Consider the following 26,679-nt stretch of genomic DNA (forward strand, 5'->3'; position numbering starts at 1 on the left):
TACCAAGAGAAACGATTCATTCATTTTCTTCAAATTAACTTTACTCTTAAGTATAATGTATCAAACGGTAGGATATAATCCAGGTCCAATGAAACAACCTTATGTTCCTCCTCACTATGTATCTGCCCCCGGCACCACCACGGCGCGGTGGTCGACTGGTCTTTGTCATTGTTTTGATGACCCTGCTAACTGTTTAGTTACTAGTGTTTGCCCTTGTATCACCTTTGGACAGATTTCTGAAATACTAAACAAAGGAACAACTTGTAAGTATATACACTTTTTTTTTGGGGGGGGGGGATAAATTCAATTTATTTGATATTTGGTTACCAAGAATATGATGTTTGTGTTGTTTTCTTGATGTTAGCATGTGGGAGTAGAGGTGCATTATATTGTTTGCTGGGATTGACAGGATTGCCTAGCCTATATTCCTGCTTCTACAGGTCTAAAATGAGGGGGCAATATGATCTGGAAGAGGCACCTTGTGTTGATTGTCTTGTACATGTATTCTGTGAACCTTGTGCTCTTTGCCAAGAATACAGAGAGCTTAAGAACCGTGGCTTTGATATGGGAATAGGTAATATTTATAAGTTTATACACCGATAAAAGTATTTACGCAATCAGATCACTAAGATTTATGGACATTGTGTTGTAGGGTGGCAAGCTAATATGGATAGACAAAGCCGAGGAGTTACCATGCCCCCTTATCATGCAGGCATGACCAGGTGAAATGTATGCTTTTTGTGGTGGTTACTAAATTGGATTAGTTTCCTGCAGCTAAATTAATTTCTAATGCCAACTCATTTTTTTCTTGTAATAAGATGATTTAACTTTGACAATGCTATCTCCGACTCCCTGCATGTTCATGTTAACTTTGATTTAAATTTATGCAAGATCAATGAAATCATCAAACATGAATACATGAGCAACACACACACACATATATATATAATATATTCACATTAATTATTAGCTTCTAGGACCACAAAAACAGAAAAGAGATACAGAGAACAAACAAACTTAAGAACTAGAACAAAGGAAAGATACATAGCAGTACTGTACTGTTTTTATACTTATCAGCATTACCAAGAAGGAAAAAGATAGACTAATTAACTTTCTAGCACAGTAATGACTTAATTGATATAGTTTGATTCTCCACATCAACACCAATCAACTCTTTGGCTCTCTGGGCTTGTATCATCCAATCAGTTCTACTCAACACACAAACCATGAGACATGCACAAACACCTTGAGCAGCCAAGAGGCCAAAGCAAAGGCCCAACACCCCCATCTTCATAACAAAGCCCAATACAATAGCTAGAGGCAACCCAACACCATAGAAAGATCCAAAGTTTATATGAACAGCCAAAGCTGGCCTTGCACTGCCCCTCAAAGCACCACAACCGGTGGTCTGTGGGCAGTTGCCCAATTCACACAACCCCACCACCGGCATTGCTGCTGCTGTCAGCCAACAAATCGACTCGTCGTCTGTAAAAGCATTGCCCCAAGCATTTCTTAATGATGTCATAGATATCATTAGTAATAAGCTTGTAACTGTAGCACACATAATTGCTACATAACATGAAGTCTTGGCTTTATTAGGCCTATTAGCTCCCAACTCATTTCCAACTCTTGTTGAAACAGCTAAACTTAATGCTGATGGAAATATATAAGCAAGTGAAGTTGCCTGCAAGAGAATTCCCATAGTAGACACAGCCTCTGCAGCATTAAAAAGAACCCCTGATAACAAAATCATCAACTCATACCACCACCACTCCAAGCATACAGAAATACAGCTAGGGATGGCAAGAATCAAAATTGGTTTCCACCCTTCAAAGCATTTAGTTGACCAACCTTGCCAAGATTTTCTATGAACACCAGAATAACTAACATAAAGAAAAAGAACACCAAGGAGATTGAAATCAGCTATCACCACAGCCATAGCAACACCTTTAATACCAAGGCCAAGGTGATAGATAAGGAAATAGTTGATAGGTGCATGCAAGGCAAGTGAAAAGGCAGCACTAAAAGTAACAGGGAAAGTGACGTTCTGAGTTCTCAAGTAGATTTTGAGAGGATTGATAATGGATTGAAAGAAAAGATCAGGGAGACAAAAGGACAGATAAGTAGAAGCAATTGATGAAATGGTTGGATCTTGGCCACAGAAAAGGAGTAAAGGTTCAATCTTTATCCACAAGAGAGAAATGGGGATGGATGAAAATAACAGAATCAAGATTGTGCGTTGTAGCGTTTGACCCATAAGAGACCATTGTTTAGCACCACAAGCTTGAGAAGATATAGCCTCCATACCCATAGCTAGGCCAGACAGAACAGAGAAGCCAGTGATATTAGCTATGCCAATAGATAATGATCCACCAGCAAGTGCTTCTTTACCTAATCTTCCCATAAACAACATTGATATCATTGATTTTCCATACACAAGCAATCCAGCAGCAATGATGGGAAAAGCTATTGAATATAGCAACTTCACCTCCTCCATAACCTAGAAACATACATTCCAATTAAACTCACGATTCAATTTCTAAATATTTTTTCTTCAAAAAAAGGAATTTCTTTCTTTAAAAAAACCTAACCTCGGAACCGGTTAGTCGTTGATGAGTTTGATCTTGTTCATCCGGATTCGTTGTACTTGTACCTGCACGAATTGGTTTCAACATCGGAATACTGGGATCCATCAGCAGAGGCGTTGAAGCCGGTAGAGCCATCACGAGCGTTGAAGGTATCGTGCAGAAGCTAATAACAAAACGTTGAAGGACGATTAGTTAATATAGAAAGGGATCATAAACATTCTATTGTTTTCCGCGAGAGAGAGTATATAGAAGAGAGAATTGAAGTACTAGTGAGTAGTTTCAACATCTATTTAATAAGGAAAATGTACATGGTGTTGATATGTAGCAGTGGGTGAACAGTTAGCTGCGGCGGTTTAAAAATGGAGAGATTAGAGAGTGAGACAGAGGAAAGATAAGGTAGAAAGTGTACATGGACAAAACCTTTGTCCTTTCTCTACTTCAATCCAAATCTTTGTTGGAATCCATGCAAATGCCAAATTTCAGTAAGCTGTCATCTCATCTCTTCGTCATTAGATTCTTTGCCTTTACATTTCCTTTCTTTCTTTCACTTCTCCATTTTTTATTTCACTTTTCATACTCTAATCTAATTCTTCATACTTAGTCTTTGTGTTATAAAGGTAACAAGAAATCAATCAAACAATCAAATCTTGCGCAAACTGACATAAATATATCATTTTACCAAAAAAGGTACTGAAAGAAATATGACAGTAAAAATCTTTACTACTATAAATAGTATAGTGAACTTAATAGTAATTGGAGAAAAAAATGAACATGGAATTTCTAGTTAGAATACATCATTCAATAAAAAATAAATTAAAAATACATCATTAAAGAATCTAAAAAAAGAATGACTAACTGCCAAAAAAAGAAGATGAAACCTCTAATAAATTGCAAATATTTTCTTTATTAATTTACTTTAAAATAGAAGAGAAAAGCTATGTTAAAGCATTTATTTACCTATATAAATATCAAGTGGTAATAAATTGAGACTAATTTTTATTTTAATTATTTAATCTCAAACTTAATCTTGAATATCCCATTAATTAACTCAAAATTATAAATCTCAAGGACTATCTATAACTTTGTCCAAGAAGCAAATGACCTCTCACATCTCACACACACACACTATATATATATATATATATGGAGCGGCAATAAATGTTATTCTTGGGTTACCATAAACTCAAATTTCAAAGATCATATGCAATAATTTAGGCCCTCTCTCATCTAGGGATTCACAACATCTATGGGTGAGGATTTGAGTAAAGGAAAGAGCCATCGACGTATATGAATACTCTCAATGCATTGCACGTGAAACACATCACTCATCGTTGCTAAGAAGATCCATGGATGATAAGTATGTATACATGAACCATTCAAACGGCAAAAGCAGGTCAAACTCTACGTTATCCGTGCGCCTTAATTTGGACTGGAGTTTAACAGAATTTGGTATTACCCTATTGTCCGTATTAATAAAACTTAAATACACTCGATGCTTAGCTTCTAAGCATTATTATAGAGGGTAAAATAGGCATTATCCAGATGCATGAACAAATGATATGGTGACACATAATATAAGTTTCCGTTTACGAAAGGATAGTCAGGACCAGGGAGGGTTGAACGAACCATCCAAAGACCGAGCCTAGGAGTGACGTTCAGCTCAGAAGGGTCCAGAAATCCACATCACCAAGACCGATGCCTGAGCCTCACTAACATAGCCTACATAGCTCCGGAAAGGCAGAATGGATTCAAACTCCTTGTTATATTATGACACACATATGCAAGCAGCAATTATTTTATTCTTAATCAAGAATTTCTTATATAGCTAAAATGATTCTTATAGATTGTGAACACTAATTTGTTAAGAAATAAATGAATTAAGAAAATAATGTCATTATTTGTTGAAATTGAAATATGACGATAAGAATATATAAAATAAGCTTATCATCCTGAAAATCACAGGGAGGTATATTTATCTGTCTCTTGCACCAAAGACTAGTGAAATTTAAATGCTGTGTTGCAACACCAGGTTCATATGAACCACATAAATTCAAATGCAAAGTATAATTTATGTATAAAATCCACTAATATCAGAACAAATATAAATCAGAACCATAAAGGGGATTTATAATGTTATAAAATATTAAATGTTGAATTCACAAATTTTTGATTTTGAATACGACTTGCAACATGAATTATGTAGATATTGTCATGGCCATGTGTTGGTATCAATATACTTCTCTTTGCTTGAAATATAAAGGAAGCGTAGGAAACATGGATGATGATGAGTCTCTCTAAATCTCAAAAGCAGTATGCATAGGTAGGCCACCTTAGTAAAAGCTAAATTGTTGTATCAGGAGAAGTAATCCATGTCAAAGGTGTAGATGATATTTCCCCTTTTTGTCATAAAACTTTAGGGACCATGTATTGTCCATCTTCATTGTGTTCCCTTTCTTCCCTTCCATAGGACAGGATCTATCTCTATCAATATCTCCCACAGTTGATGAAAGAAAGAGACGCAAAACAAACACTTAGACTAAATTACCCGGAACAGGCAATCAGAATTCACGTGACACTTAGTCGAAATTTTCATCAAACAATTGCTTTGCATGTCACCTTCAAATGTGGGGACCCAACCCTCCTGATTATTGCATGAAATTGATGATTCTTATTCTACTTGCATTAGTCATTTCCCCAACTGCATGGATTTTCTCCCATCATTTATTGATGGTGCACTTAAAATTTGAACCACTTACTAAGACATTTTACTGGAGGCATGGGTCAATTACATGATAGTAACTCTTCCACAACAATGGGATACAAGTCCAGATACCAATAAAACATAACCTCCTCGGAGTCGGAGAGAGAAGGTTTACAAGATACATCTCCCCGAGTATTTTGCCCAAGGCATTTGCAGTGGTACACTTATCTTAAGAGTCAAAATATTTAGGTAACTTTTCAGTCAAAAATTATTGAGCAATTCTACCTGATACTTATGGCTAAAGTTGAGTAACTTTTCTATCACAAAAATAGTTTACTAGACTCTGATGCAATAAAGTAAAAATTGAATGAGCATCCGTGAAATGACCGCTAGTACTATTGGAAGGCAACATTTCGGCTACACAAGTTACTTTTTGGAAGGAATTGTAATTGTACGATGTGAAGTATTGGGATTGAGGGGATTATTCCTCTTCTTTTTGCCAATCCCATCAAAGAATGAACCTTTTCGTCTTTTTTATAAATGGTAAAAAGTGTAGATTGTAGAGTAAAATCACAACTGGAACTAATCAATCAGCATTGGGTGAGAAGACTACATAATTAGACAAGATCCAAATTTAATTAGACAAGATCCAAATTCTTACTGTGGAAGCCATTTATGTTTGGTTTTCCCTCAAGACTAGGTAAGGTTTAATTCTTGGAACAATCAAGTGAAGACACCTTGCAACCTTTAGCTTTTTTAATCCCATATTTGGTTTAGGAGATTAAGATCAAGTTATGGATTGAAAGTTCAACTGTTTTCGGAAAACGTACTGGCATGTTGCAATCAATCATTTTGCGAGATTTATCAAGAATGTCGCAACTAATTGGGCATAAATTTCTACTCGGGAACAATTCAGCCGATCTAACTGTATATGAAATTAGACATCGACTAGGGAAACGAAAACAACCTGGTGACAAACACATCTTACCTTCCCACAAAAATAGTCTTGTTTTTCAATAGCATTGTTTCGCTTCTTTCTTCTTAGTAATTTCTTCCAACTCTGCATTTATAGTTTTGTTCCTACATCCCCATACTACAATCTCTTCGAATGGGGAGAAAAGTTAAATAATGTACACAGATAGAAGACTTTGAGGGATCAAGAGTAAAGCACAGCTAAATATAGTTAGCATAGTTAAAAAATGTAGGTCAAAATCCAAAAGAAAATCGACAGGAAGCTTCAAATGTGACAGAGTAAAGCTCTTGGAGTCAAGATTTTAATGGGTTAATTATCTTCAAAGCACGACACAAAAGTAACCTATTTAACAGTGTGGGGACTAACCACTAGACCTTAAAAAAATGTGCTCCACATCTTGCAACTAATTCATTTATCTAGGGGGCCTGAGAAGGTCAATTCCAACATTTTCTTAGAAAAATCGCAATGAAATTATTTGGCTTCAGACAATCTCCTGGTCCCAACAAATCACTTTCTGAATGGGGATGAAAGAAAGATAATGTAAAATAAGGAAAAGACACGCAGCAAATTGACTAAGATAATAGTAGGGAATACATACTACTTAGTAAATAGATTGAATAAGTTGTACTCTTTTCTCTTTGTACTATTATTCTCTTTTCCTTCTATCAACGTCTCTCCTCTCATAAAATTGGAATTACAATATCAAAAACACTTAACCATTTACAAATCTCTATGCCTATTACATGACCAATTCATTACAGTTCAACAACAATACTAGAAGTCCTCAAGTCGAAATCTTGGAATTCCAAATGTATGGCCAATTGACCATATCAGTTGGTAGCAAAGAATATAAGTTGTCCCTCCCCTTTCTCATGCAATATCATGACGGAAAACTGTGATAGTGTGCCAGTTGTTACAGCTAATATAACCAAGTTCTGTGGCCTCATTTGTGAAAGATAGTGGAAATTCAAGTCACAGTTGAAAGTGAAGTCATGAGAATGAAACAAACCCAAGAACGAGAAACATTGGTTGGCAGCAAAGCATCACGAATCCCAAGGGAAACGGGGCCCTTTTAAGGCATAGCCCCATACTAGGCTTGAACTCATGAATGCAACTTTCTAAATTCTAGTTCTAGCTACCAGTTAACTAATCAAAACTGGACTTCATGCATAAATGAACAACATTAACAAGGCCCAATAAAGATCTTACCTCTTGAACATCTCAATTGCTCTAATGTAAACTTACAGACAATTTGAATCTTCCCTAATTCAAATTTCGTGTATAGTACCTTCAGATTAAAACACACAGCTACTAAATCTGTATAGCCCTGCTCCTAATGACATGGGCAAGGAGCTATATTAAGTTAGAATTGATGAAGATGAAAATCAAATTCACCCCCTTCCCAAAACCCCAGAAAAAGGCTCAGGCAATCAACCGTCATCTCATAATTGACAAAGCATGGAATAGGATCCCAATTCAACAACAGAACTCTACTCATGTAAGCCAAATGACTGTCTGATGTAGTACATAGAAGTGGGGAATTTTTTTAATCATATACCTAATTACTTGAAATCTCATGGGTTCAGATGACATCCGCAGGGCCTCATCTCTTCACAGTATCTCAAAAATCTGCTCAGAAGCATGCACACAAGTTGACAAACAAACATTAATGAGATTATCAGTGAACTTCAAAAGAATGGAAATACGAGAAAATTGTGCACGTATGCATCCGCAAATGGCAATACTACAACAACGGGTTCAAATAAACTCATAATCCCATTCCTGGCTTCACCTGATGATTCCATGCAATAATAAACAGCAAGAACCAAATTAAGAACTTACATTAATGGGCATTTCTGCTATGAGAAGGCCACTACTTTCTTCAATGCTTTTGAGAGTAACAACTTCGCCTCCGACAACCATGTTGATCACGATTCCATCTGCATATGATGCAGAAACTTATGTGTGTTCAAGAATAATAAAGCTAACATGACACTATACAATAAACTACATAAAAATAAGGTGGGGGAAGGGAGTCTGAAGAAACGGACTATTGGATGACATCCTTCTTAATTGATTCCATTGAAGAAGAAGTATTATAAAGGAGATCTGAAAAACAATTATGTTCTGTCTTGTTTTTCTTTACTTTCATCCTCTGATTCCTTCTCTCAAGTCTAATATGCTCTTTTGTCAAATTCAGTTCTATAGTATGGAAAGAGAACCTGCTGCCAAGCAAGTAGCCATGCGCCTCATATATGTTTCCTACATAAGAGCATAACAACAAGGTAAGTGCATTTGCAAGTCCTGGGGTACAGGTCACAAATACAAAGAATTAAATGCAACTGTCTAGTGAAGAAGACTATTTCTCTCACTATACATGTTTTTTTAGGCCACTTCCACCAACAATTTCGAGTATCACATTTGGTTCCTAAAGAACAGAAATGAGACACTAATAAGATTTAAAGAATTAAGAAACAGAAGTTTCTTATTAGCCCATGATACATATTATACTCATGAAAAAAGAGAATTGCAAATCCGAAATACCTCAACAAATTCAATCCCCATAAACGAGTATATCAAGTTAAGTGTTCCACACATATATTGGTTTTCAGCTACAGTGATCGATTTTATCTGAGCTGATTATGAACAAGTGTAAAGTGGAGCCATATAATGGAGGCAGCATCTGGGCTGCTAACCCAAGCTTATGGGTCCAGTTCTTCATTAAGTTGACAAGGACCAATTCATTATTTATCAACAGCTTACAGGTGTTGTGCACCTTATTAGTTGTTCGTGCATAGCATCTAGATGATATATTTTCAGCTGAAATCGGTGCTAATATATACTTAATTCATTCACAGCTTTGGCAACTCTTCCAGATGTTCATCTTCTGCATTCACGAATATACAGACTACAGGGGGGGGTGTTTATATTCTTCACCAAATATCTCAAATTGATGAAAGATTTCAGCCATCATGGTATCCAAGAAAACTTAGGATCGGACAAGACCTTTATGACAATTTCTCTTCGATTGACATTAGGTTTTTGCAATCACAGCAAACCTCAAGTAAGTACTTGCATGTCAGGATACTCCGGAGCAATTAATGGTTTTCTTTCATGTTTAAGACTTAAAAGTCTCACTAGCTGCTCTTGTTCACCTTTGGTTCTTGTTGTTCATCATTATTACTTCTCTGCCTAATTAGCATATGCTAAATCCTTACAATTCCTCATGTCCTATGAACCCGTTTGTATTACAAGCGTTTTTCCTATCTACTATTATCTAAAAATAATCAAGTTATTAATGACTGGACGAAACCAAGAAATAACCCCTCCGGTACGAAATTATAAAATACACACATCAAGTAATCCTGGAACATGGTGGTTTGCAGTCTTTTGATGTAAACGGGTTTGGTGGATGGCAAAGAATCATGCTCACATTACAGTGAACTAAGTTGCTCGGACTCTTCACTGTATGTGCCGCACTGATGCGACACGACGTGGTGTGGGATCCATACGGGTTCTAGTCAATCAATTCTTGGTACTTTGAGCAAAAATAGATAGAGAAGTTTGAGACAACTACAATGATTTCTGAAATCAAAACAAAAGCTAAGGTAAAATTATAAATTAGGCGTATGTTTTTTTATTGCTAAAAGATATTTGTATACAAAAGTCAGCAACCAGTAGATGCCTTTTACAGATCAACATCACGGTTGACTCTATGTTTGGATCATTGTATTGTATTGTATTGTATTGTTACTATACCTACAATGTTTGTTTTGATTGTTACTTAACATGTATTATATTGTATTGTTAAATTTCGTTGTTACGTAACAATGGAAACTCCTATTTTATGAAACAACCAATTTGGTGTGTTCCCATTGTTACTTAATTTGTTTTTTCAATTATATATTTACATAATATTTCAAAATACTATTTTACCCTTTATCTTAATTATTTGAATCTAGTCAAACCTCCTACCCTAGAATAATTAGGATATTTTAGTAATTTATAAATTACAATACAGTACTATACGATCAAACCAAATAATTAAATGTTATCAAACAACAACAAACAATACAGTCTAGCCAAACATTGTATCTACCATACAATACAGTACAATAGAGTACAATACAATACAATACATTATGAAACAATGGATAACAATGATCCAAACAAAAGGTGAATGTGCATTGAACTCAAGAAGTTTATCATGGCTTCTATATCATTCGTAATAGCATATTACACTAAAAAACAGTAAGAAGATGCATACATACTTTAATTAGAGTTACAGATTCAAACTTGCTCTCCAAAATCATGCATTTTTTTTCTTCCAAATACCCATATTACCGCATATTTGATATGGTGTAATATTACACAATATTTGGTGTCATTCTCTTAAAAGACTGTGCCTAGACATTAGAATTATCAGCATATTGATACTAAATTCTTACTTAATCTCACTTCGACTTCATTCCTCATAAGAAAGCTAAACTTACTACTTATAAATTAATTATATTCTATTTATACTTATCCTAATATTCTCAGTCTCTAAAGTACTTGCAATACTACTTTAAACTCATGAGAGCATTGGCAGAGAGTTCAAGCTTTTCGTTTTAAATTTGGAATCCTCGCGACCTAATCTATAAGCTCCATGGCTCCAATCTGATAGTTATTCTAACTGTTTTGTTTATCTAGTATTATCATCATTTAAAACCTCGAGGTACATACCAACTCTCAAAAAATATGAATTTAAAATGTACTGTCTATGTATTTACGTCTAGCATAATTTTAAATTTCACTTTCTAACGAAGATAAATAATCAGCATGTTATGGGAGAATGCTTCACACCAAAACCCAAAGGAGGGAAATAATGGACATCAAAAGCTGGAAATAAGCAGGCTCAGTTTACACCGGTCAAACGGTGCCAGAAAGGAATAAGCAGATCTTAGAAATTTATGCTTTACTTGAACCTACTATTTAAAAGTTAGCTCTCTCTTTTTCTAAATTTCAAGCAGTGAACAGTATTGTCGTTTCACACAAGTCCACTCGAGTGTTATGATCCAATAATTAAAAGTCACACCTCTAATTAACAAACCTTCAAGTCCCATGACCAAGAGTTATTAAAATGCTGAAAAGAATGATCAATGAAATGTAAAGCCTGCAAGAAGAGTACCTTCTTTGTTGGTAGCTCATAATTAATCAAGATACGAGCATTAATAGGCAACTCCCCAGAGTTAACGAGGGGAAGGCAAACATCCGTGACAACTATCAAATGACACTTCTCCTCTTTTTTCTCAGTTTCCCCTGTATCCTGCTTGATCCACCTCATTGTAGCTTGACGAAAACTAGCTAAAACTCTTGCACGTTCTGCTTCAGGAAGATCACTGTACTGCAATTTACACACATACATGTTCAATCAATCAACTAACCTTCAATCTCAACCTAGTTGAGACTCTCCATATCAATTCCCCTTTGTTAAGACTAATTTCATTTAAATATCATGTTCTTCATTCAATCAATCAGCCAGCTATGACTCAACTTCAAAGTTAAACCCTATCTGTATCCGTTATATGAATCCTCTGTAATTATCTAAGTCCCATAACAGATTATCAATATTGATTTAACAAATTAATTTTAAGCCAATTTGCTACAGAGAGGAAAACGGGTTGAGAGAGAACCAGAGCGGCGATTGTAATATGTGAGATATTAGAAAGAGCGGAGAAGACAGCGTCGAGCTCGTCACGTGTGCTGCAGCTAACTACAATAGGTATGGACCAAAGCCGGCCAGCCATGCCCAATAGATCCACCAAAGTCTCCTGTTTTCATTTCAGTTTTAATAACAAATAAAAGCTAATGGTTGACGGGATTGGAGAATAGGAAGGGTTACCATTTTGAAATGAAGTCTATCGACGGCGAGGTAAAAATGACGTTGCTGGCTGGAATTGAAGCTTGATGGAGAAGTCGATAATGAAGGTTCATTGGCCTCCATCAATGGCTTCTGAGACTTTTGCTTCGCTGAACAGTCGATGAAAAAACTCAATTTCCCTACAGTAATCTCCCAGCTGAGTGTGTACGCGTTTTCAATGTCACCAAAGATTACGAATATTCTCCTCGAAATTCAATTAGTATAAAATACTTTTTCGGGCTGTTTTCCTTTCTTTGCAAATTTTCCCCAAGTAGTTTGTACACATTTCAAGTATATAAAGTAAATTACTCATGTTAAACACTCGTATAAAATAAAATATAACTTAGTCCCTTAATTTATCAGAGTATTTCATTCATACACTAAAAAAAAGATATGTTTCAATTTAACATTTTAACTTCTAATAAAATATTTTAATTTGATATTATTATATTTATCAAAATTAAAATAACATAATTAATATATATCAAAAAGTTTCGGATAATTAACTTCTCCCGATAACTTATAAGAGCATGTTTTGAAAGTTATATTCTAATTGAAACTTATATAATTAAGAAGTATAATGTTCTCCAATTGTTATTATTATTATTATTATGAATATTGTATAATTATTAAAACATCATAATGTTTTGATAATTACAAGGTCTGCGAAATAATTAATATGTAATATTTATATATTTAATATAATTTAAATTTTATTTTATCAATTGTTACTATGATATTCATTATGTTTTTTTATTTGTGTCTTTAGATTGTATATGAGTAATATCAACAATAAGATTGAATATATATGCAATAATAATGAGTAAATGTATTAGAAAGTTTCTTCAGAGTTTTATTAGTAATAAATAATGTTTGCACTAATATCCAAAAATCATTCATACATATTTTCACTAAAAAATGTTTCAATTTAAACCAATTATATAGTCCTAAATAATAAAGAAATAGCCTCGTTTCTACAAGTTAACTAAATGGTCCTTAAGTAGGAAAAAAAAATAGCCTCATTTTCGTAAGTTAAATGGTCCCAAGTGTGTGGGGGTGGGGGGAGGTCCTATGTGAAGAAATAGTCCCATATCTATAATTAATTAAATTATACAAGTTTTGTAATTTGAATTGGATCGGATTAGTCATTTATGTAGGATTGGTTTTGATTGGAAAATTATGATAAGATTATTTTTAATTGAATGTTTGCTTTGTCTTACTCAAAATAAGAAATTTTAAATACAATTTATTTGTTTACGAAAACGTCCTTTATGAATATAAAAAGTGATGTATAAAAAGGTTTTAAAGAGATATTTTTGTCATTTATTTATTTTATCTCGAGACAAGTATTTCCATAATTACTATACTACCTAAGAGAAAGAATAATTTATCCCGATACTATTATTAATCTCGAGATAAATTATTTCAAAACTGTCAACCAACAACAACTTAAGTGGTACTAAAATTTAATTTCAAGACCATTTGATATTATTCTTTACACTAAACTACCCATGCATTGTATACATCCGGACTAAGAACTTACTTTAACCTAATTTAGATGTTACATATATACTTTTAAGTTTAAAAAACAATTAAATGAGAACATGACTATATTTAACCTATAATTAGCTAATGAGTAAAAACAAAAAGATTGCAATTTATATTTAATAATTATTTTTTAATCTCAAATCATGTGGTATTTTATAAATAGAATTCATTGTTTCTCAATTTATGTAGTGTATTTTATATTGCATAAAATGTTTTTGGGTAAATAGAATAAAAGAGTTACCTTTGTTTTTTTTAATGATGCATTTTTTATATGGAAGACTATAAGGTGTTGGTGTATTTTATATTGAATAAAATGTTTTTGGGTAAATTGAATAAAAGAGTTACCTTTCCTTTTTTTTTTTTAATGATGCATTTTTATATGTAAGACTATAAGGTGTTGATATGTATGATACAATTGAAATGTTTAAAATAAAACTTAAGTTGATATATATATATATATATATATATATATATATATATATATATATATATATGATACAATTAAGATAATTTTTTCAAAGAAATTAACTCATAAATATATATATATATATAAATATATAAAAGTTGACAACTTGAAATAAACAAATTGTTATTACAAGTTAGCACACTTTGATTGGATATTATTATAATATAATAATATTTTAAACAAATATCATACTAGGTTTGAAATAAAGAAATTTCAAGCGCCTATATGATCGGGAAGGAAGAGCAAAAATGGCGCATTCCAATCAAGCGTATTAGCGGGCAGCAAAAACACGTTGTTGATGATGTGTTAAAAAATTGTTAACTATCCGTCTATTTAAATATGTTTTATGAATCGATTTGATCGGTTATTGATTAAAATTTAAAAAAAAATTATTTAATTAAATTTTAAAATCATAAAATCAAATAAAATACAATATACATTTATCAGTTTCATCTATTGTTTATGCACAAAAATTTAAAAGACGATTATTTATAAGATGGAAACAAATACAACAAATCATCTAAAACGAAAAAATTGTTAGAAGTTAGAAGGACTAACATTACAAAATTTTTGATCACTAAGAGTCTCTTTGGCTCAGCTTAAAAGCTGGTCAAACTGACTGAAAAGCTGGTTTTTAACTTATTTAGCTGTTTGACAATACTTAAAATAACTTATTTTAAGTTTAAAAAAACTTATTTTAAGCCAAAAGTTAAAAGTTGGAGTACGGATGCTTTTTTTTTTAGCTTATAAGCTGTTTTAAGTTGACCATATTTTTACCTTTTTGTCCTTAATATTTTTATACAATCTCCAAATTACCCACATAATTCTAATATCTCTTTCTTCTATTTTTCTCTTTTCAAGTGTGGATGATAGACAATTACTATTACTAATGAATGAAAATAAAATAAATCATAAATCTTTCAAGTGATCTATTCAAATTATATATTATTAAAATGTAAAATAAGTTGCACATATAACTTAAATAAAAATTTATATTTCTCTTATAAATAATTTGTGATAATAAAGAAATATGTGAATGATAGACAATTATTATTACCTATGGATGAAACTAAAATAAAATCGTAAATCGTTCTTTAATCTATTCAAATTATATATCTTTAAAATCTATAATAAGTTTATATTCCTCTTATATAAATAATTTGTGATGAGAAATAAATATGTGAATGATAGCAAAATATAATTATTTATGGCTTTAAAATATAAATTAATTAACTTTTATTATGTTAACAGCTTTTAAGGGTATTTCAGACATTTTGATTTTAAAAGCTGTTTATCAACACTTATTTGACAAACACATCAACAACTTTTTTTTTTACTTCAATACTTTTATCCAAACGCATAACTGCTTATTTTAAAAATAAGTTTCAGCACTCTCAAAAATACTTTTTAAAAACTTCTTTTATTAATCCTATCCAAACGGCCCTAAATTTATTGAAAATAGAACTTCAAATTCACCATTTTAGTCTAGAAGAAAGAGACAATAACATTTTTAGTCCCATCAAGAATTGTGATACACTCATATACATAAATTCAATAAAGTAGATATTTTCGTCAATAGTTTTTCTCTCATAAATAAATTATAAAATAAATTTGTTGAAAAACATAGATATTTAAAATTGTTCTAAAAATAATATATTATGCATATATAATAATAAAATATAAGTATATTTGTTACAATGCCGTTATTTATTTGATTTTTTGAACAAAAGCAAAGAATGTTGATTTCTAAAAGTCTACACTAAAACTAAAATCGATTTATTCAATCCGATTTGTTCGTTTTTTCAATTTAGATGGATACTCATTGAGATCATGAAAACTCCAACAATGACTTAGAAAAGAAGGAAAAAATGAATAAATTTCAACTACACTCGTATCTATACTTATTCAATTGGAATTGTTTAAATTGAGATATTTGCTATTAATATTTGTATTGTACTGTATTGTTCATCTCATTTTAATTTAAATCTAATTATAATAATTTTTTTTTTTAGAATTTTTAATTGAAAACATTGTGATTTATAATTAACCAAAAAAATTATTAACACATTAAGTTTTTCGGACAATAATATTTATATATATATAATATGTAAGTGACAGTATATAATATGTGTTTACCAAAATCAATTAGATATATGGAACTATTATTAGTTTGAAAAATTGAATGAAACGATAATACTACTTGCTAATTGTGCCAAAATGGCCAAAGAAAGGGGTGGAGGGCCGACATTGAGGAAATCCAATAAATATCGTGGATAGATATGTAATTAGATAATAAATTTGGGGAAAAAAAGGAAATAAAAAAACGATAATCCCTAATGTTTCGGTCGTTGTTTCACCCAATTTCTCTCTCTAAACGAAAAAAAAAAGAAAACGAAGAGAAGTGATCTCTCTATTGCCCGACGACTAAGAGCAGTAGGGCTTCTCTAACGTCATTCACTCTCTCTATATCTCTAGACGCGGTGCACGTCAAACATCGCCGTCATTTATCATACGCCGTCGGAGGTAAGCTCATTGTCGTACGCCTACCTTTTCATTTTCATCTGATCCAACGACCCGTTTCTGACCCGCTTTGCATCCAAACCCTAATCTAGCCACTTATACTGTTCAATACCTGTTCTAATCGATTTGTTACCTGTAATAATAAATTTTTCCCCGTTAAACTATTACTATCATTTTTTCGGTCTTGATTTAGGTCGGAGTGGGTACCTAGGGTTTTTATTTTCTTACTGGATCAATTTTTCAGTGAGATATTGGGGACGATAAACATCTTTTAGGGGCTACAGAAAACACTGTTATACATACTTTTGATGCTTTCTGGGTTTCTGATATGGCCAATCATGGCGGTGTTGGGAGCAGATTCGTCTCTGTGAATTTGAATAAATCATATGGGCAGTCTTCTCATCATGATAATAAATCTTATAGTGGTTCTAATGGCCCAGCCGCCGGTGTCGGCCGTGGGCGGTCTGGTAGCGGAGGTGGAGGAATGGTTGTTCTGTCAAGGCATCGGAGTACTCAGAAAATTGGGCCGAAACTATCTGTTCCACCCCCCTTGAATTTGCCTTCATTGAGGAAAGAGCATGAGAAATTTGATTTATCAGGATCCGGTGGTGGGACATCAGGAGGTGGCGGTCAAGGAAATGGGCCGAGGCCATCATCTTCTGGTATGGGTTGGACTAAGCCTGCTGCTGTTGCATTGCAAGATAAAGATGTAAATACTGATGGTCAGGTTGTTGATGGTTTGGATCACACTGGGCATGGTATTGATGGCTTCAACCAGGTTAGTGGATCCTATATGCCCCCTTCAGCTCGTGTAAGTGGAATTGGAGCTGCAGTTACTGGTCCTGCTAAATCATTTCCTTTGACAGTTGAGAAAGTCTCAGTTTTGAGAGGTGAGGATTTTCCTTCCCTTCAAGCTGCATTGCCTGTCTCTTCGGGACAGACAAACAAACAAAAGGATAGTATGAGTCAAAAGCAGAAGCAGGTATCTGGTGAAGGGTCATCTGATGAACAAAGAGACAGTTACAACATGAGTTCGGTGGTTGATATGCGTCCTCATGGGCACTCTTCACGTCATGCTACTGGAAATGGCCTGGCAGAAAATGGGTATGAAAGTCATGGTTTGAGCAGTGCTCGCAGGGCGGATCAACCTCGGAAGCAGGAAGATTTCTTTCCGGGGCCACTTCCATTAGTGCGGTTGAATCCCAGATTCGATTGGGCTGATGATGAACGTGACACTGGACATGGATTTGCAGATAGGGCCAGAGATATTGGTATTTCAAAAGTTGATAACTATTGGGATAGAGATTTTGATATGCCTCGAACTAGTGTTTTACCCCTTAAACCTGTTCATAACCAATATGAAAGGAGGGCTCCTAGAGAGACCCTGACTGGGAATGGGTTTTCCACTGATCAGAGAGGGGACAGTTATAGCAGGGATCTGAGAACACCTAGTAGAGAAGGTAGGGAAGCAAGCACATGGAGGAACTCAATTCATTCTAGAGATGGTAATGTTCCATACATAGCTAACGACAGAAATGCTGTTAGCTTGGGTGGATCTGTTGTTAACAAGGATTTAGGGAAAGATAACAAATATGTTCCGCCACATTTTGGGGACACTGCTCGTGATGGAAGTTTTACTGGAAATCAGGATTATTCATATGGAAGGAAGGACATGGGTCTTATTACTGACGGCAAACAACGCCGGAATCATGCAAATGAAACATCCAACAGTCAAGGGGTTGAGCGCATGACTCAAGATCGCCTTGGGAGTGAACTATCCAGCAGATACAGGCGTGATGGATTTCAGAACATCGCTGGGCCAAAATCTTCGTTCTCATCTGTTGGGAAATCACTGCCTCTGGGTGACCCTGTTCTGAATGTGGGCAGGGATAAATATGTTTCAAGGGGTGAAAGGCCATACAAAGAGGATCCATACTTGAAAGACTTCGAATCTGCAGGATTTGATGAAAGGGATCTCTTTTCCGGAGGACTTGCTGGGGTGATCAAGAGAAAAAAGGATGTAGTTAAGCAGACTGATTTCTATGACCCTGTGAGAGAATCCTTCGAGGCTGAATTGGAGCGAGTTCAAAAGATGCAAGAGCTTGAGCGACAACGAGTTATGGAAGAACAAGAAAGAGCATTGGAGCAATCTCGAAGGGAGGAAGAGGAGCGACTGAGACTGATTAGAGAAGAGGAAGAACGTCGGCTAAAGTTGGAAGAAGAAGCACGAGAAACTGCTTGGAGGGCAGAGCAAGAGCGCCTTGATGCAGTAAGAAGAGCTGAAGAGCAGAGAATTGCGAGAGAGGAAGAGAAAAAGAGGATCTTCATGGAGGAAGAAAGAAGGAAGCAGGCTGCTAAACAAAAGCTTTTGGAATTGGAGGCCAAGATAGCCAAGAGGCAGACTGAAGTAACAAAAACTGATACCTTAATTGTCACTACTGAAGAGAAAATATCTGCCATGAGTAAGGACATAGATATTTCAGGGGCATCTGATGTGGATAATTGGGATGAGAGTGAAAGAATGGTGGAACGATTAACAACTTCAGCATCTTTTGACACAGCAGTTTTAAGCAGATCTTCTGATGTAAGTTCCCAGCACTGTTCCTCTCGAGAGAGTTTCACAAATTTTCCAGACAGAGGAAGACCTATTAATTCATGGAGAGGGGATGTATTTGAGAGTGGAAGCAGCTCACCAATGCATCTACGGGACCAAGATATTGATCATCATAGTCCAAGAAGGGATGTATCTGCTGGAGGCAGAGCAGCCCCCCGGAAAGATTTATCAGGTGCAGCTGGATATTTGGCTTCTGGGAATTATGCCAAAGGTGGGCGAGAAGGATATACAGATGAATTCAGCCATCGGAAAGAGCATAGGTGGAACGTTTCTATGGATGCTGATCCATACATCAGGAACAGGGACATGGACACAGAATTTAATGATAATCTTGCAGATAGGTATGGTGATATTGGTTGGGGGCAAGCTCGTTCTCGCAGCAATGCTCGCTTCCCTTACCCGGATCGGCTATATCAAAATTCTGAAGCAGATGAACCTTATTCCTATGGTAAGTCACGTTATGCAGTGAGACAGCCACGGGTACTTCCTCCACCCTCACTCTCTACTATGCAGAAAACTTTTAGGGGTATGAATGATCATCCTGGTTCATCAAACTTTGTTGACAATGAAAGCCATTATTCTCATCCCCGGGGAGGTGAATCTACAAGGCAGACGGGCTATTTTGGTGGACATCCATCTGAACTGGTTGCTTCCCAGCAGGAGAACGCACTTGCAGAAGACGCAAAATTGAATAAAGATGTGACCCCAAGATGTGATTCACAATCTTCTCTATCTGTCACAAGCCCCCCAAACTCTCCTCCTCATCTCTCTCATGATGAGTTGGATGAATCTGGGGATTCTCCTTCAGAATCTGTTGCGGCAGAAGGTAAAAATGCAAGTCTCTCTGGATATGAATGCACTCTCTTAAAGGATGCCATGAAGATGGCTTCCAGTTCTCTCTCTGCCATGGAGGATGAAGACTGGAACGTGGAAGATAATGGTGAATTGCAGCAGCAAGAAGAGTATGATGAGGATGATGATGGTTATAGGGAAGAGGATGAAGTGCGTGAAGTTGATGATGAGAATCTTGACCTGAACCAAGAATTTGAAGATCTGCAATTAGGTCAGGGAGAATTATCTCGCAATATAGATAATTTGGTTTTGGGTTTTGATGATGGTGTTGAAGTTGCAATACCCAGTGATGATTTCGAGAGGAACTCACGGAATGAAGAAAGTGTATTTGATAGACCTGAAACCTCGGAAGGTGGATCTATAAATGGGGTTCAAGTTAATGAAAAATGCCTTCATCCTGGTCAAGGGGGGGCCCCTGGGGCAAGCTTGGATAGCTCTTCTAACAGGGTCCAGGAAGCTGAAAAAACTATGCAAGAATCTGAATTTAGACAGAGAACTGAACCTCACACTTCAGCAGCGTCACACCTATTGGATGGTATTGATGCTTATTGTGGCCCTAGCCTATGTGCTCAGCAAACTTTCTCATCTGTTGGCACCCCATGTTCTGTTGGTCAGACTAGTGTGTCAAGTTTAGCTTCTTCTAGTCAACCTGATTTACCTGTTAAGCTTCAGTTTGGCCTGTTTTCTGGTCCTTCTTTGATACCTTCACCAGTACCAGCTATCCAAATTGGTTCCATTCAAATGCCTCTTCATCTTCATCCACCAGTTGGTCCATCCCTTACTCATATACATCCATCACAGCCTCCTATCTTCCAATTTGGTCAGCTCAGGTATTCATCTACTGTCTCACAAGGGATTCTGCCAATCACTGCTCAGTCGATGTCTTTTGGTCAGCCCAATGTGCAGGCTCATTACAATACCAATCAAAACTCGGGATGTTCTATGCCTCCCCAACTTTCTCAAGATACTTCTACTCTGGTGAAAGTCAATGTTCAATCTCTTTCAGCAAATCAGGGACATGATTTTCTAGTGAGACCTCATGACAGTAAGCCAGTACAAGGAAGTGCAGAAAGCAAAGCTCTTACGGCCAACATTGCTGGGATTGCTGATGCTAGTGGTAGAAAACTTATCTCGGAGTTAGATATCCAAGTTGAAGCCAAGGGCTTGAATAATGCAGATAGGCAAGTGCAGCCATCTAAGGAGAAGGGATCTGATGGCAACACGTCCTCTGTGCTGGGATCAATTCAGTCAGTTTCCAATGAGAGAAATTCTGCTGGGGGCAGGGTTCAAGGCCAAGCATACAGCAACAAGGGGAAGAGATTCACGTATGCTGTAAAAAGTTCTAATTCCAGGTCATCTTTCCCAACTTCTGATGGTTCTTATTCTGAGTCAAGTAGATTTCAAAGACGACCTCGTCGGACAGTTCAGCGAACTGAATTTCGAATCCGCGAAAATTCAGATAGTCGGCAATCATCCAGCACTAGTTTTTCTAATGACTCTTGTCATGGTGATAAGTTAAATCAGGGTGGAAGAGCTGCCATAGCGGTTCTGGCAAGAAGTGGATCAAAGAGAAGCTCCTTTTCTAGTAAGCTACTGAAGCAAAATGTGGAGTTAGATTCTAAGTCAGCAAATGTTGATTCTCAGGAGGTTGACTCTAGTACCAAGCCAAGCAAGGATGACGGAAGGGCATCACTGCACAAAAATCAGAATATTTCGCACACTGGTGAGGGATATCTAAAAAGGAACATATCTGTTGAGGATGTTGATGCTCCATTGCAAAGTGGTGTTGTACGTGTTTTTAAACAGCCTGGCATAGAAGCACCCGGTGATGAAGATGACTTTATTGAAGTCAGGTCTAAGAGGCAAATGCTGAATGATCGGCGAGAACAAAGAGAAAAAGAAATCAAGGCGAAATCCCGTGCTTCTAAGGTATAACGACTTGCCCATGTTTCTAAGGTATTTATGCGATGTTATTTGTTAACTTTTTTAAATCATGTTCTCAGCCTCCACGCAAACCTAGGACGACCAGACAGAGTACTGCAATTTTAACTAGCCCAAATAAAATCTTGGCATCTGTGGGTGGAGAAATATCAAATAAGAGTAACTATTCAGATATTATTGCTTCAGAGGTGCAAGGATCTGCTTATAAGGATGTGTCCACTGGATTTACTGCTGTGGTGTCGCAGCCACTGGCTCCAATAGGAACACCTGCTGGGAGCAACGGATCTCAGGCTGATAAACAATTTCATACAGCCAAGTATGTCTCTCTAGAAGCAAAATATGGCCAAAGAACCTCTTGACCTCCTGAAATGCTTATGCGGATGTTGTTTGTTTACTTCTACAGGTTGCACCAAACCACCCCAGGTGGTGGTGTTTCTGCTGGTGGAGATGACCTTGAGCCAGGGTTGGTGTTTGAGAGCAAGAAAAATACAGAGAATGTTACATCATCACCTCTTAACTCTTGGGGTAGTGGACAGATCAATCAACAGGTATTTTCTTTTGTCAGGTGTTGTACCACTCCATAATTGTGTGATGTTTTATGCAGCCATGTAAGACCGCTTCAAGTTAGATCACTGTCATTCCTGTTATTAAATTGTATTCTGATTGAATAGGCTACAAAAAGTTTGATGCAATTGCAAACTTGATTGTAGAAAACGTAGTCTCATTGGGCACCTCTACTCCCAAAAGTTTCCACTGTGATAATTTGCTTCCTTGTTTTTCCCTCTGCTATCACTTTATTGATTATTAATTTTTCCTCTTGCAAACCCAAAATTAGAGTGACTTATCTTTTCCAAGTTATCAATATAGTATTAAAAGATACTTCATATCTGAGCCAAAATTCCAACACAATTTCTTTCTTGAACATCAGCTAGGTAATGTTTTATGTTGTGACTGGATTATGTTATCCTTGTTTTCATAAATGATACTAGATATTCACAATCTAACCCTTAGTCATTGGTGGTGCTATTGTTCGTTGGTCTTTTGTTTAGTAGATTGTTGACTATGAGATCTCTATTCGTTATGGTTTAATGTTCCTGTAATTGTTGGCTCCAAGAAATTTTCTCACTCACTTTGGCATAGGTTATGGCCTTGTCACAGAGCCAACTTGAAGAGGCTATGAGCCCTGCTAGGTTTGAAGCACATGCAGCTTCTGGTGGAGCTCACAGTAGTGCAGTCACTGAGCCCATTTTACCATCATCATCCATCTTAACGAAGGACAAAGCTTTTTCTATTGCTGCAAGTCCAATTAACTCGCTGCTTGCTGGCGAAAAAATTCAATTTGGTAACTTGACTAGTCATCTCATATATATGTATCTCAAGTTATGATTGTTTTATATGTATAATATAATCCCCCCTCTTACCAGGTGCTGTTACATCCCCAACGGTCCTTCATACTAGTAGTCGTGTTGTTTCACATGGGATTGGAGCTCCAGGGTCTAATCGATCTGAAGTACAAATTTCCCGTAATATTTCTCCAGATGAAAGTGATTGTACTCTTTTCTTTGAGAAAGATAAATGTGCCAATGATCCATGTCTAAATGTACAAGATTCTGAGGCTGAAGCAGAAGCAGCTGCTTCTGCTGTTGCTGTAGCAGCTATCAGCAATGATGAAATTGTTGGGAATGGACTTGGCTCTGCTATTTCAGAAGCTAAAAATTTTGAAGGTACAGAATTTGTTATGCCCAAATACGGCTTTGTTTATCATCTGATGGTTCTGTCAGTTGCCTGTATTAATCAGTTTGTGTTATGACAGGTGATCAGCAATTGAGCAGCCAATCAAGGGCAGAAGAGTCTCTTAGTGTATCTCTTCCTGCTGATCTCAATGTTGAAACTCCTCCGATATCATTGTGGCAGTCCCTACCAAGTCCCCAGAATTCTTCTAGCCAAATCCTATCTCATTTTCCTGGTGGCCCGCCATCTCATTTTCCTTTCTATGAGATGAATCCCGTGTTGGGTGGTCCTATTTTTGCCTTCGGTCCACATAAGGAATCGGGTGGCTCCCAATCACAGTCGCAGAAAGCTACTGTGTCTAGCTCAGGTCCACTTGGTGCATGGCAACAATGCCATTCTACGTTAGACTCATTCTACGGTCATCCAGCAGGTTTCACTGGCCCTTTCATAAGCCCACCTGGAGGTATCCCGGGAGTTCAAGGTCCTCCGCACATGGTGGTCTATAATCATTTTGCTCCAGTTGGACAGTATGGCCAGGTTGGATTAAGCTTTATGGGTACCACTTATTTACCTTCTGGAAAGCAGCCTGATTGGAAGCACACACCCTCATCCTCCGCAATGGGTATCAACGAGGCGGATATGAATAACGTAAATATTGCTGGTTCTCAGCGAAATTTATCGAATATGCCTTCTACCGTGCAGCACCTTGGCCCTGCTTCATCAATTATGCCCATAGCTGCTTCTCCTCTGGCCATGTTTGATGTTTCTCCTTTCCAGGTAAAGAATGCCATGCCATCAATTGATGATAACAAAAAAAGAGGGCTTGTAGAATCTTTCACCCCATCATAGTGGAGTTACTTGTCAATTTTAGTTGCTCACTTCTTTTTAATTTTAAAATAATCATAATTGTGTTCATTTCTTTCATCTTGTGAAGACCTATTGATTAATTTCTAAGAATATGAACTCTGTCATGCCTTAGATTTTTGTTATATGATCTATTAGTGCAAGCAGTTCTCTCATATAACATTTTACTTCGCTTTTTGTTTCAACTCAGTCTTCACCAGAAATGCCAGTCCAAGCTCGCTGGTCTCATGTCCCTGCATCGCCTCTTCATTCTGTTCCCATTTCTCACCCCTTGCAGCAGCAAGCTGAAGGTGCATTGCCTCCTAAATTTGGTCACGGTCATTCTGTTGATAAGTCATTGAGTACCAATAGGTTCTTGGAATCTCATCCTCCAGAAGACTCTGATGGTACCCCCAGTTTTAATATTGCGACAGTTGCCAATGCAGCTCAGTTTCCTGTTGAAATTGGTCTTGGAGATTCCTCCAAGCCAGGGGTTACTGGTGGTTCTGCTCAGAGTTTGGCCAGTCAAAGCTCCTCTGGATGTGCTAATGCAGAAACAGGCAACATTGATGCTCTCAGAAATGGTGTCAGCAACAGTGGTAAAGATCAAAGTGTCAGTGGTTTCAGAACGCAGACCCAGCAGAAGAATACCTCTGCAGGCTACAACTATCACAGGGGTGGTGGAATGTCTCAGAGAAATATGGCTGGAAATGATTGGTCCCATCGCAGAATGGGTTTCCATGGCAGAAATCAGTCCTTGGGTGCGGTTCCATCTACTAAGGTGAAACAAATATATGTGGCTAAGCAAACCCTTGGTGGGTCAAAAACCACGGGATGAGAAACCACATGGTTGTTTAGTGATCTTGATAGGTAAGGATCTGTTATTGAGTGAATATATGTCGTGGGACAATCAAGCTAGTTCTGGTGCCTATGGCCTCTGAAAATAACTTAATTTGGACTTTAGATAATTGGTTGGTGATTATAGTGATCCTCTCAATTTTGTCCGGAATATGGATTTACTAGTGGTTTGGCTGCTGAGATTTGAAATTAAACTGTGCCCGGCTGTTATCTGCAAAATTTTCGTCATCTGCTTATTGCTTTGGCTTCCATTCTTTGAACAAGCTATCTGTTAACATTAGTAGAATGCTCTTGTTTTGCCTGGAAACTGGAATGTTTGGAACTTTACTCAGTCATTGGCACTGTATAATGATAACTAAGTGGTTGGAGTTCTCTTAGTACTGTTTTGTTGCTGCAGTTTCTTTTGAGTTTTTAGTCGTAAAATTGTTCTCTTACTACTCTGTTTTGTTCAATGAGAAATGCTTTTTCTGCATTTAAGGGCACGCCAATGGTTATCTAGTTATATGAGATTTGAAGGCCTGCAAGTAATGCAATCTGAGATTGCGCATGTCAGGTTTCTGGGTATGGTTGATGTCTCAGTTGTACCAAAAAGAATCATGTGTTTTTGTAATGACAGAACACTCATCTTAAAGAAAATTTCTTTGTATTCTTAATAAAATAATTTATAATCATACAAATAGTTGAGGAGTATCTTTTATGTCACAAATATCACTAGTCTCCCTCTTTTAAAATTTGTGCCAACTCAATCAATGTCACCTGCAAGTTTTGACATGCTTCTTTAAATTAGCCCCAAGCGTCCTTACAATTACCAAATTAAGTACCACGTGAAATAGTTGAGTTGTACTTGAGCTAACTCGGACATACACATAAGCTAGTTTGGTTACGTACATTACATTTTATTTTGTTTTACATAAAATTTATAAAATAACACGTCTACTGAAACACAACCAATTGGACTGATAATTAATAGATGGATTGAGTTGCAACCAAACACTCATTATTTCTTCTATCATAACACGATCGCAAACCTTAAAGCAGGTTTTTGCGATTTGAACTAGCACATTTAGCAAATTGGGTTGGAGAAATAGTTTTTTGATAACAATTTTAATATCTTAAGAAGGTCCAGATATACCTTTTTTTAT

At 36.1% G+C, this 26,679-nt stretch overlaps 3 protein-coding genes across 11 annotated transcripts; 2 read left to right on the top strand and 1 right to left on the bottom strand.

Annotated features, from left to right (window-relative positions):
- On the top strand, positions 1-821 carry fw2.2 (protein fruit weight 2.2). The gene is made up of 3 exons (NM_001321132.1): positions 1-263; positions 365-574; positions 653-821. The coding sequence occupies exons 1-3, from the start codon at positions 56-58 to the stop codon at positions 724-726; spliced, it is 492 nt and encodes a 163-aa protein (NP_001308061.1). The 5' UTR covers positions 1-55; the 3' UTR covers positions 727-821.
- A 119-nt stretch (positions 822-940) lies between these two features.
- On the bottom strand, positions 941-12,433 carry LOC101245013 (protein DETOXIFICATION 48). 8 transcript variants are annotated; one of them, XR_002027082.3, is made up of 7 exons: positions 12,147-12,433; positions 11,938-12,075; positions 11,433-11,648; positions 8,485-8,524; positions 8,105-8,202; positions 7,821-7,891; positions 2,617-2,751 (listed from the first exon to the last, which is right to left on the bottom strand). XR_002027082.3 is itself a non-coding variant. In XM_019212487.3 (6 exons), the coding sequence occupies exons 1-6, from the start codon at positions 12,246-12,248 to the stop codon at positions 7,874-7,876; spliced, it is 612 nt and encodes a 203-aa protein (XP_019068032.1). In that variant the 5' UTR covers positions 12,249-12,433; the 3' UTR covers positions 6,831-7,873. The 8 variants fall into 8 exon arrangements, 5 of the variants coding, with proteins under 5 accessions (XP_025885409.1, XP_019068031.1, XP_010316145.1 ...); XR_002027083.3 differs by lacking the exon at positions 2,617-2,751 and adding an exon at positions 4,241-4,315; XR_003245724.2 differs by lacking the exon at positions 2,617-2,751 and adding an exon at positions 4,289-4,307.
- A 3,974-nt stretch (positions 12,434-16,407) lies between these two features.
- LOC101252655 (uncharacterized) lies at positions 16,408-25,914 on the top strand. Of its 2 annotated transcripts, none has more exons than XM_010317841.4 (7): positions 16,408-22,093; positions 22,168-22,421; positions 22,509-22,653; positions 23,246-23,447; positions 23,530-23,829; positions 23,919-24,613; positions 24,891-25,914. In XM_010317841.4, the coding sequence occupies exons 1-7, from the start codon at positions 17,027-17,029 to the stop codon at positions 25,515-25,517; spliced, it is 7,290 nt and encodes a 2,429-aa protein (XP_010316143.2). In that variant the 5' UTR covers positions 16,408-17,026; the 3' UTR covers positions 25,518-25,914. The 2 variants fall into 2 exon arrangements, with proteins under 2 accessions (XP_010316143.2, XP_010316144.2); XM_010317842.4 differs by having other exon boundaries at positions 23,264-23,447.
- The last annotated feature ends 765 nt before the right edge of the window (positions 25,915-26,679 follow it).

Source organism: Solanum lycopersicum, chromosome 2 (assembly GCF_036512215.1).
Source record: "Solanum lycopersicum chromosome 2, SLM_r2.1".
NCBI classification, from domain to species: Eukaryota; Viridiplantae; Streptophyta; class Magnoliopsida; order Solanales; family Solanaceae; genus Solanum; species Solanum lycopersicum.

Bases quoted from the DNA above. Each gene is read 5' to 3' on its own strand.
- fw2.2 (NM_001321132.1), top strand. From the start codon at position 56: ATGTATCAAACGGTAGGATATAATCCAGGTCCAATGAAACAACCTTAT. The intron at 264-364 runs GTAAGTATATAC...TCTTGATGTTAG, and splicing joins ACTAAACAAAGGAACAACTT to CATGTGGGAGTAGAGGTGCA. The intron at 575-652 runs GTAATATTTATA...ATTGTGTTGTAG, and splicing joins TGGCTTTGATATGGGAATAG to GGTGGCAAGCTAATATGGAT.
- LOC101245013 (XM_026029624.2), bottom strand. From the start codon at position 7,855: ATGTCATCTGAACCCATGAGATTTCAAGTAATTAG. The intron at 2,752-7,820 runs GTATATGATTAA...TTTTGTTATTAG, and splicing joins ATGAGATTTCAAGTAATTAG to CTTCTGCACGATACCTTCAA. The intron at 2,501-2,591 runs GTTAGGTTTTTT...GTATGTTTCTAG, and splicing joins AACGACTAACCGGTTCCGAG to GTTATGGAGGAGGTGAAGTT.
- LOC101252655 (XM_010317841.4), top strand. From the start codon at position 17,027: ATGGCCAATCATGGCGGTGTTGGGAGCAGATTCGTCTCTGTGAATTTG. The intron at 22,094-22,167 runs GTATAACGACTT...TCATGTTCTCAG, and splicing joins CGAAATCCCGTGCTTCTAAG to CCTCCACGCAAACCTAGGAC. The intron at 24,614-24,890 runs GTAAAGAATGCC...GTTTCAACTCAG, and splicing joins TTGATGTTTCTCCTTTCCAG to TCTTCACCAGAAATGCCAGT.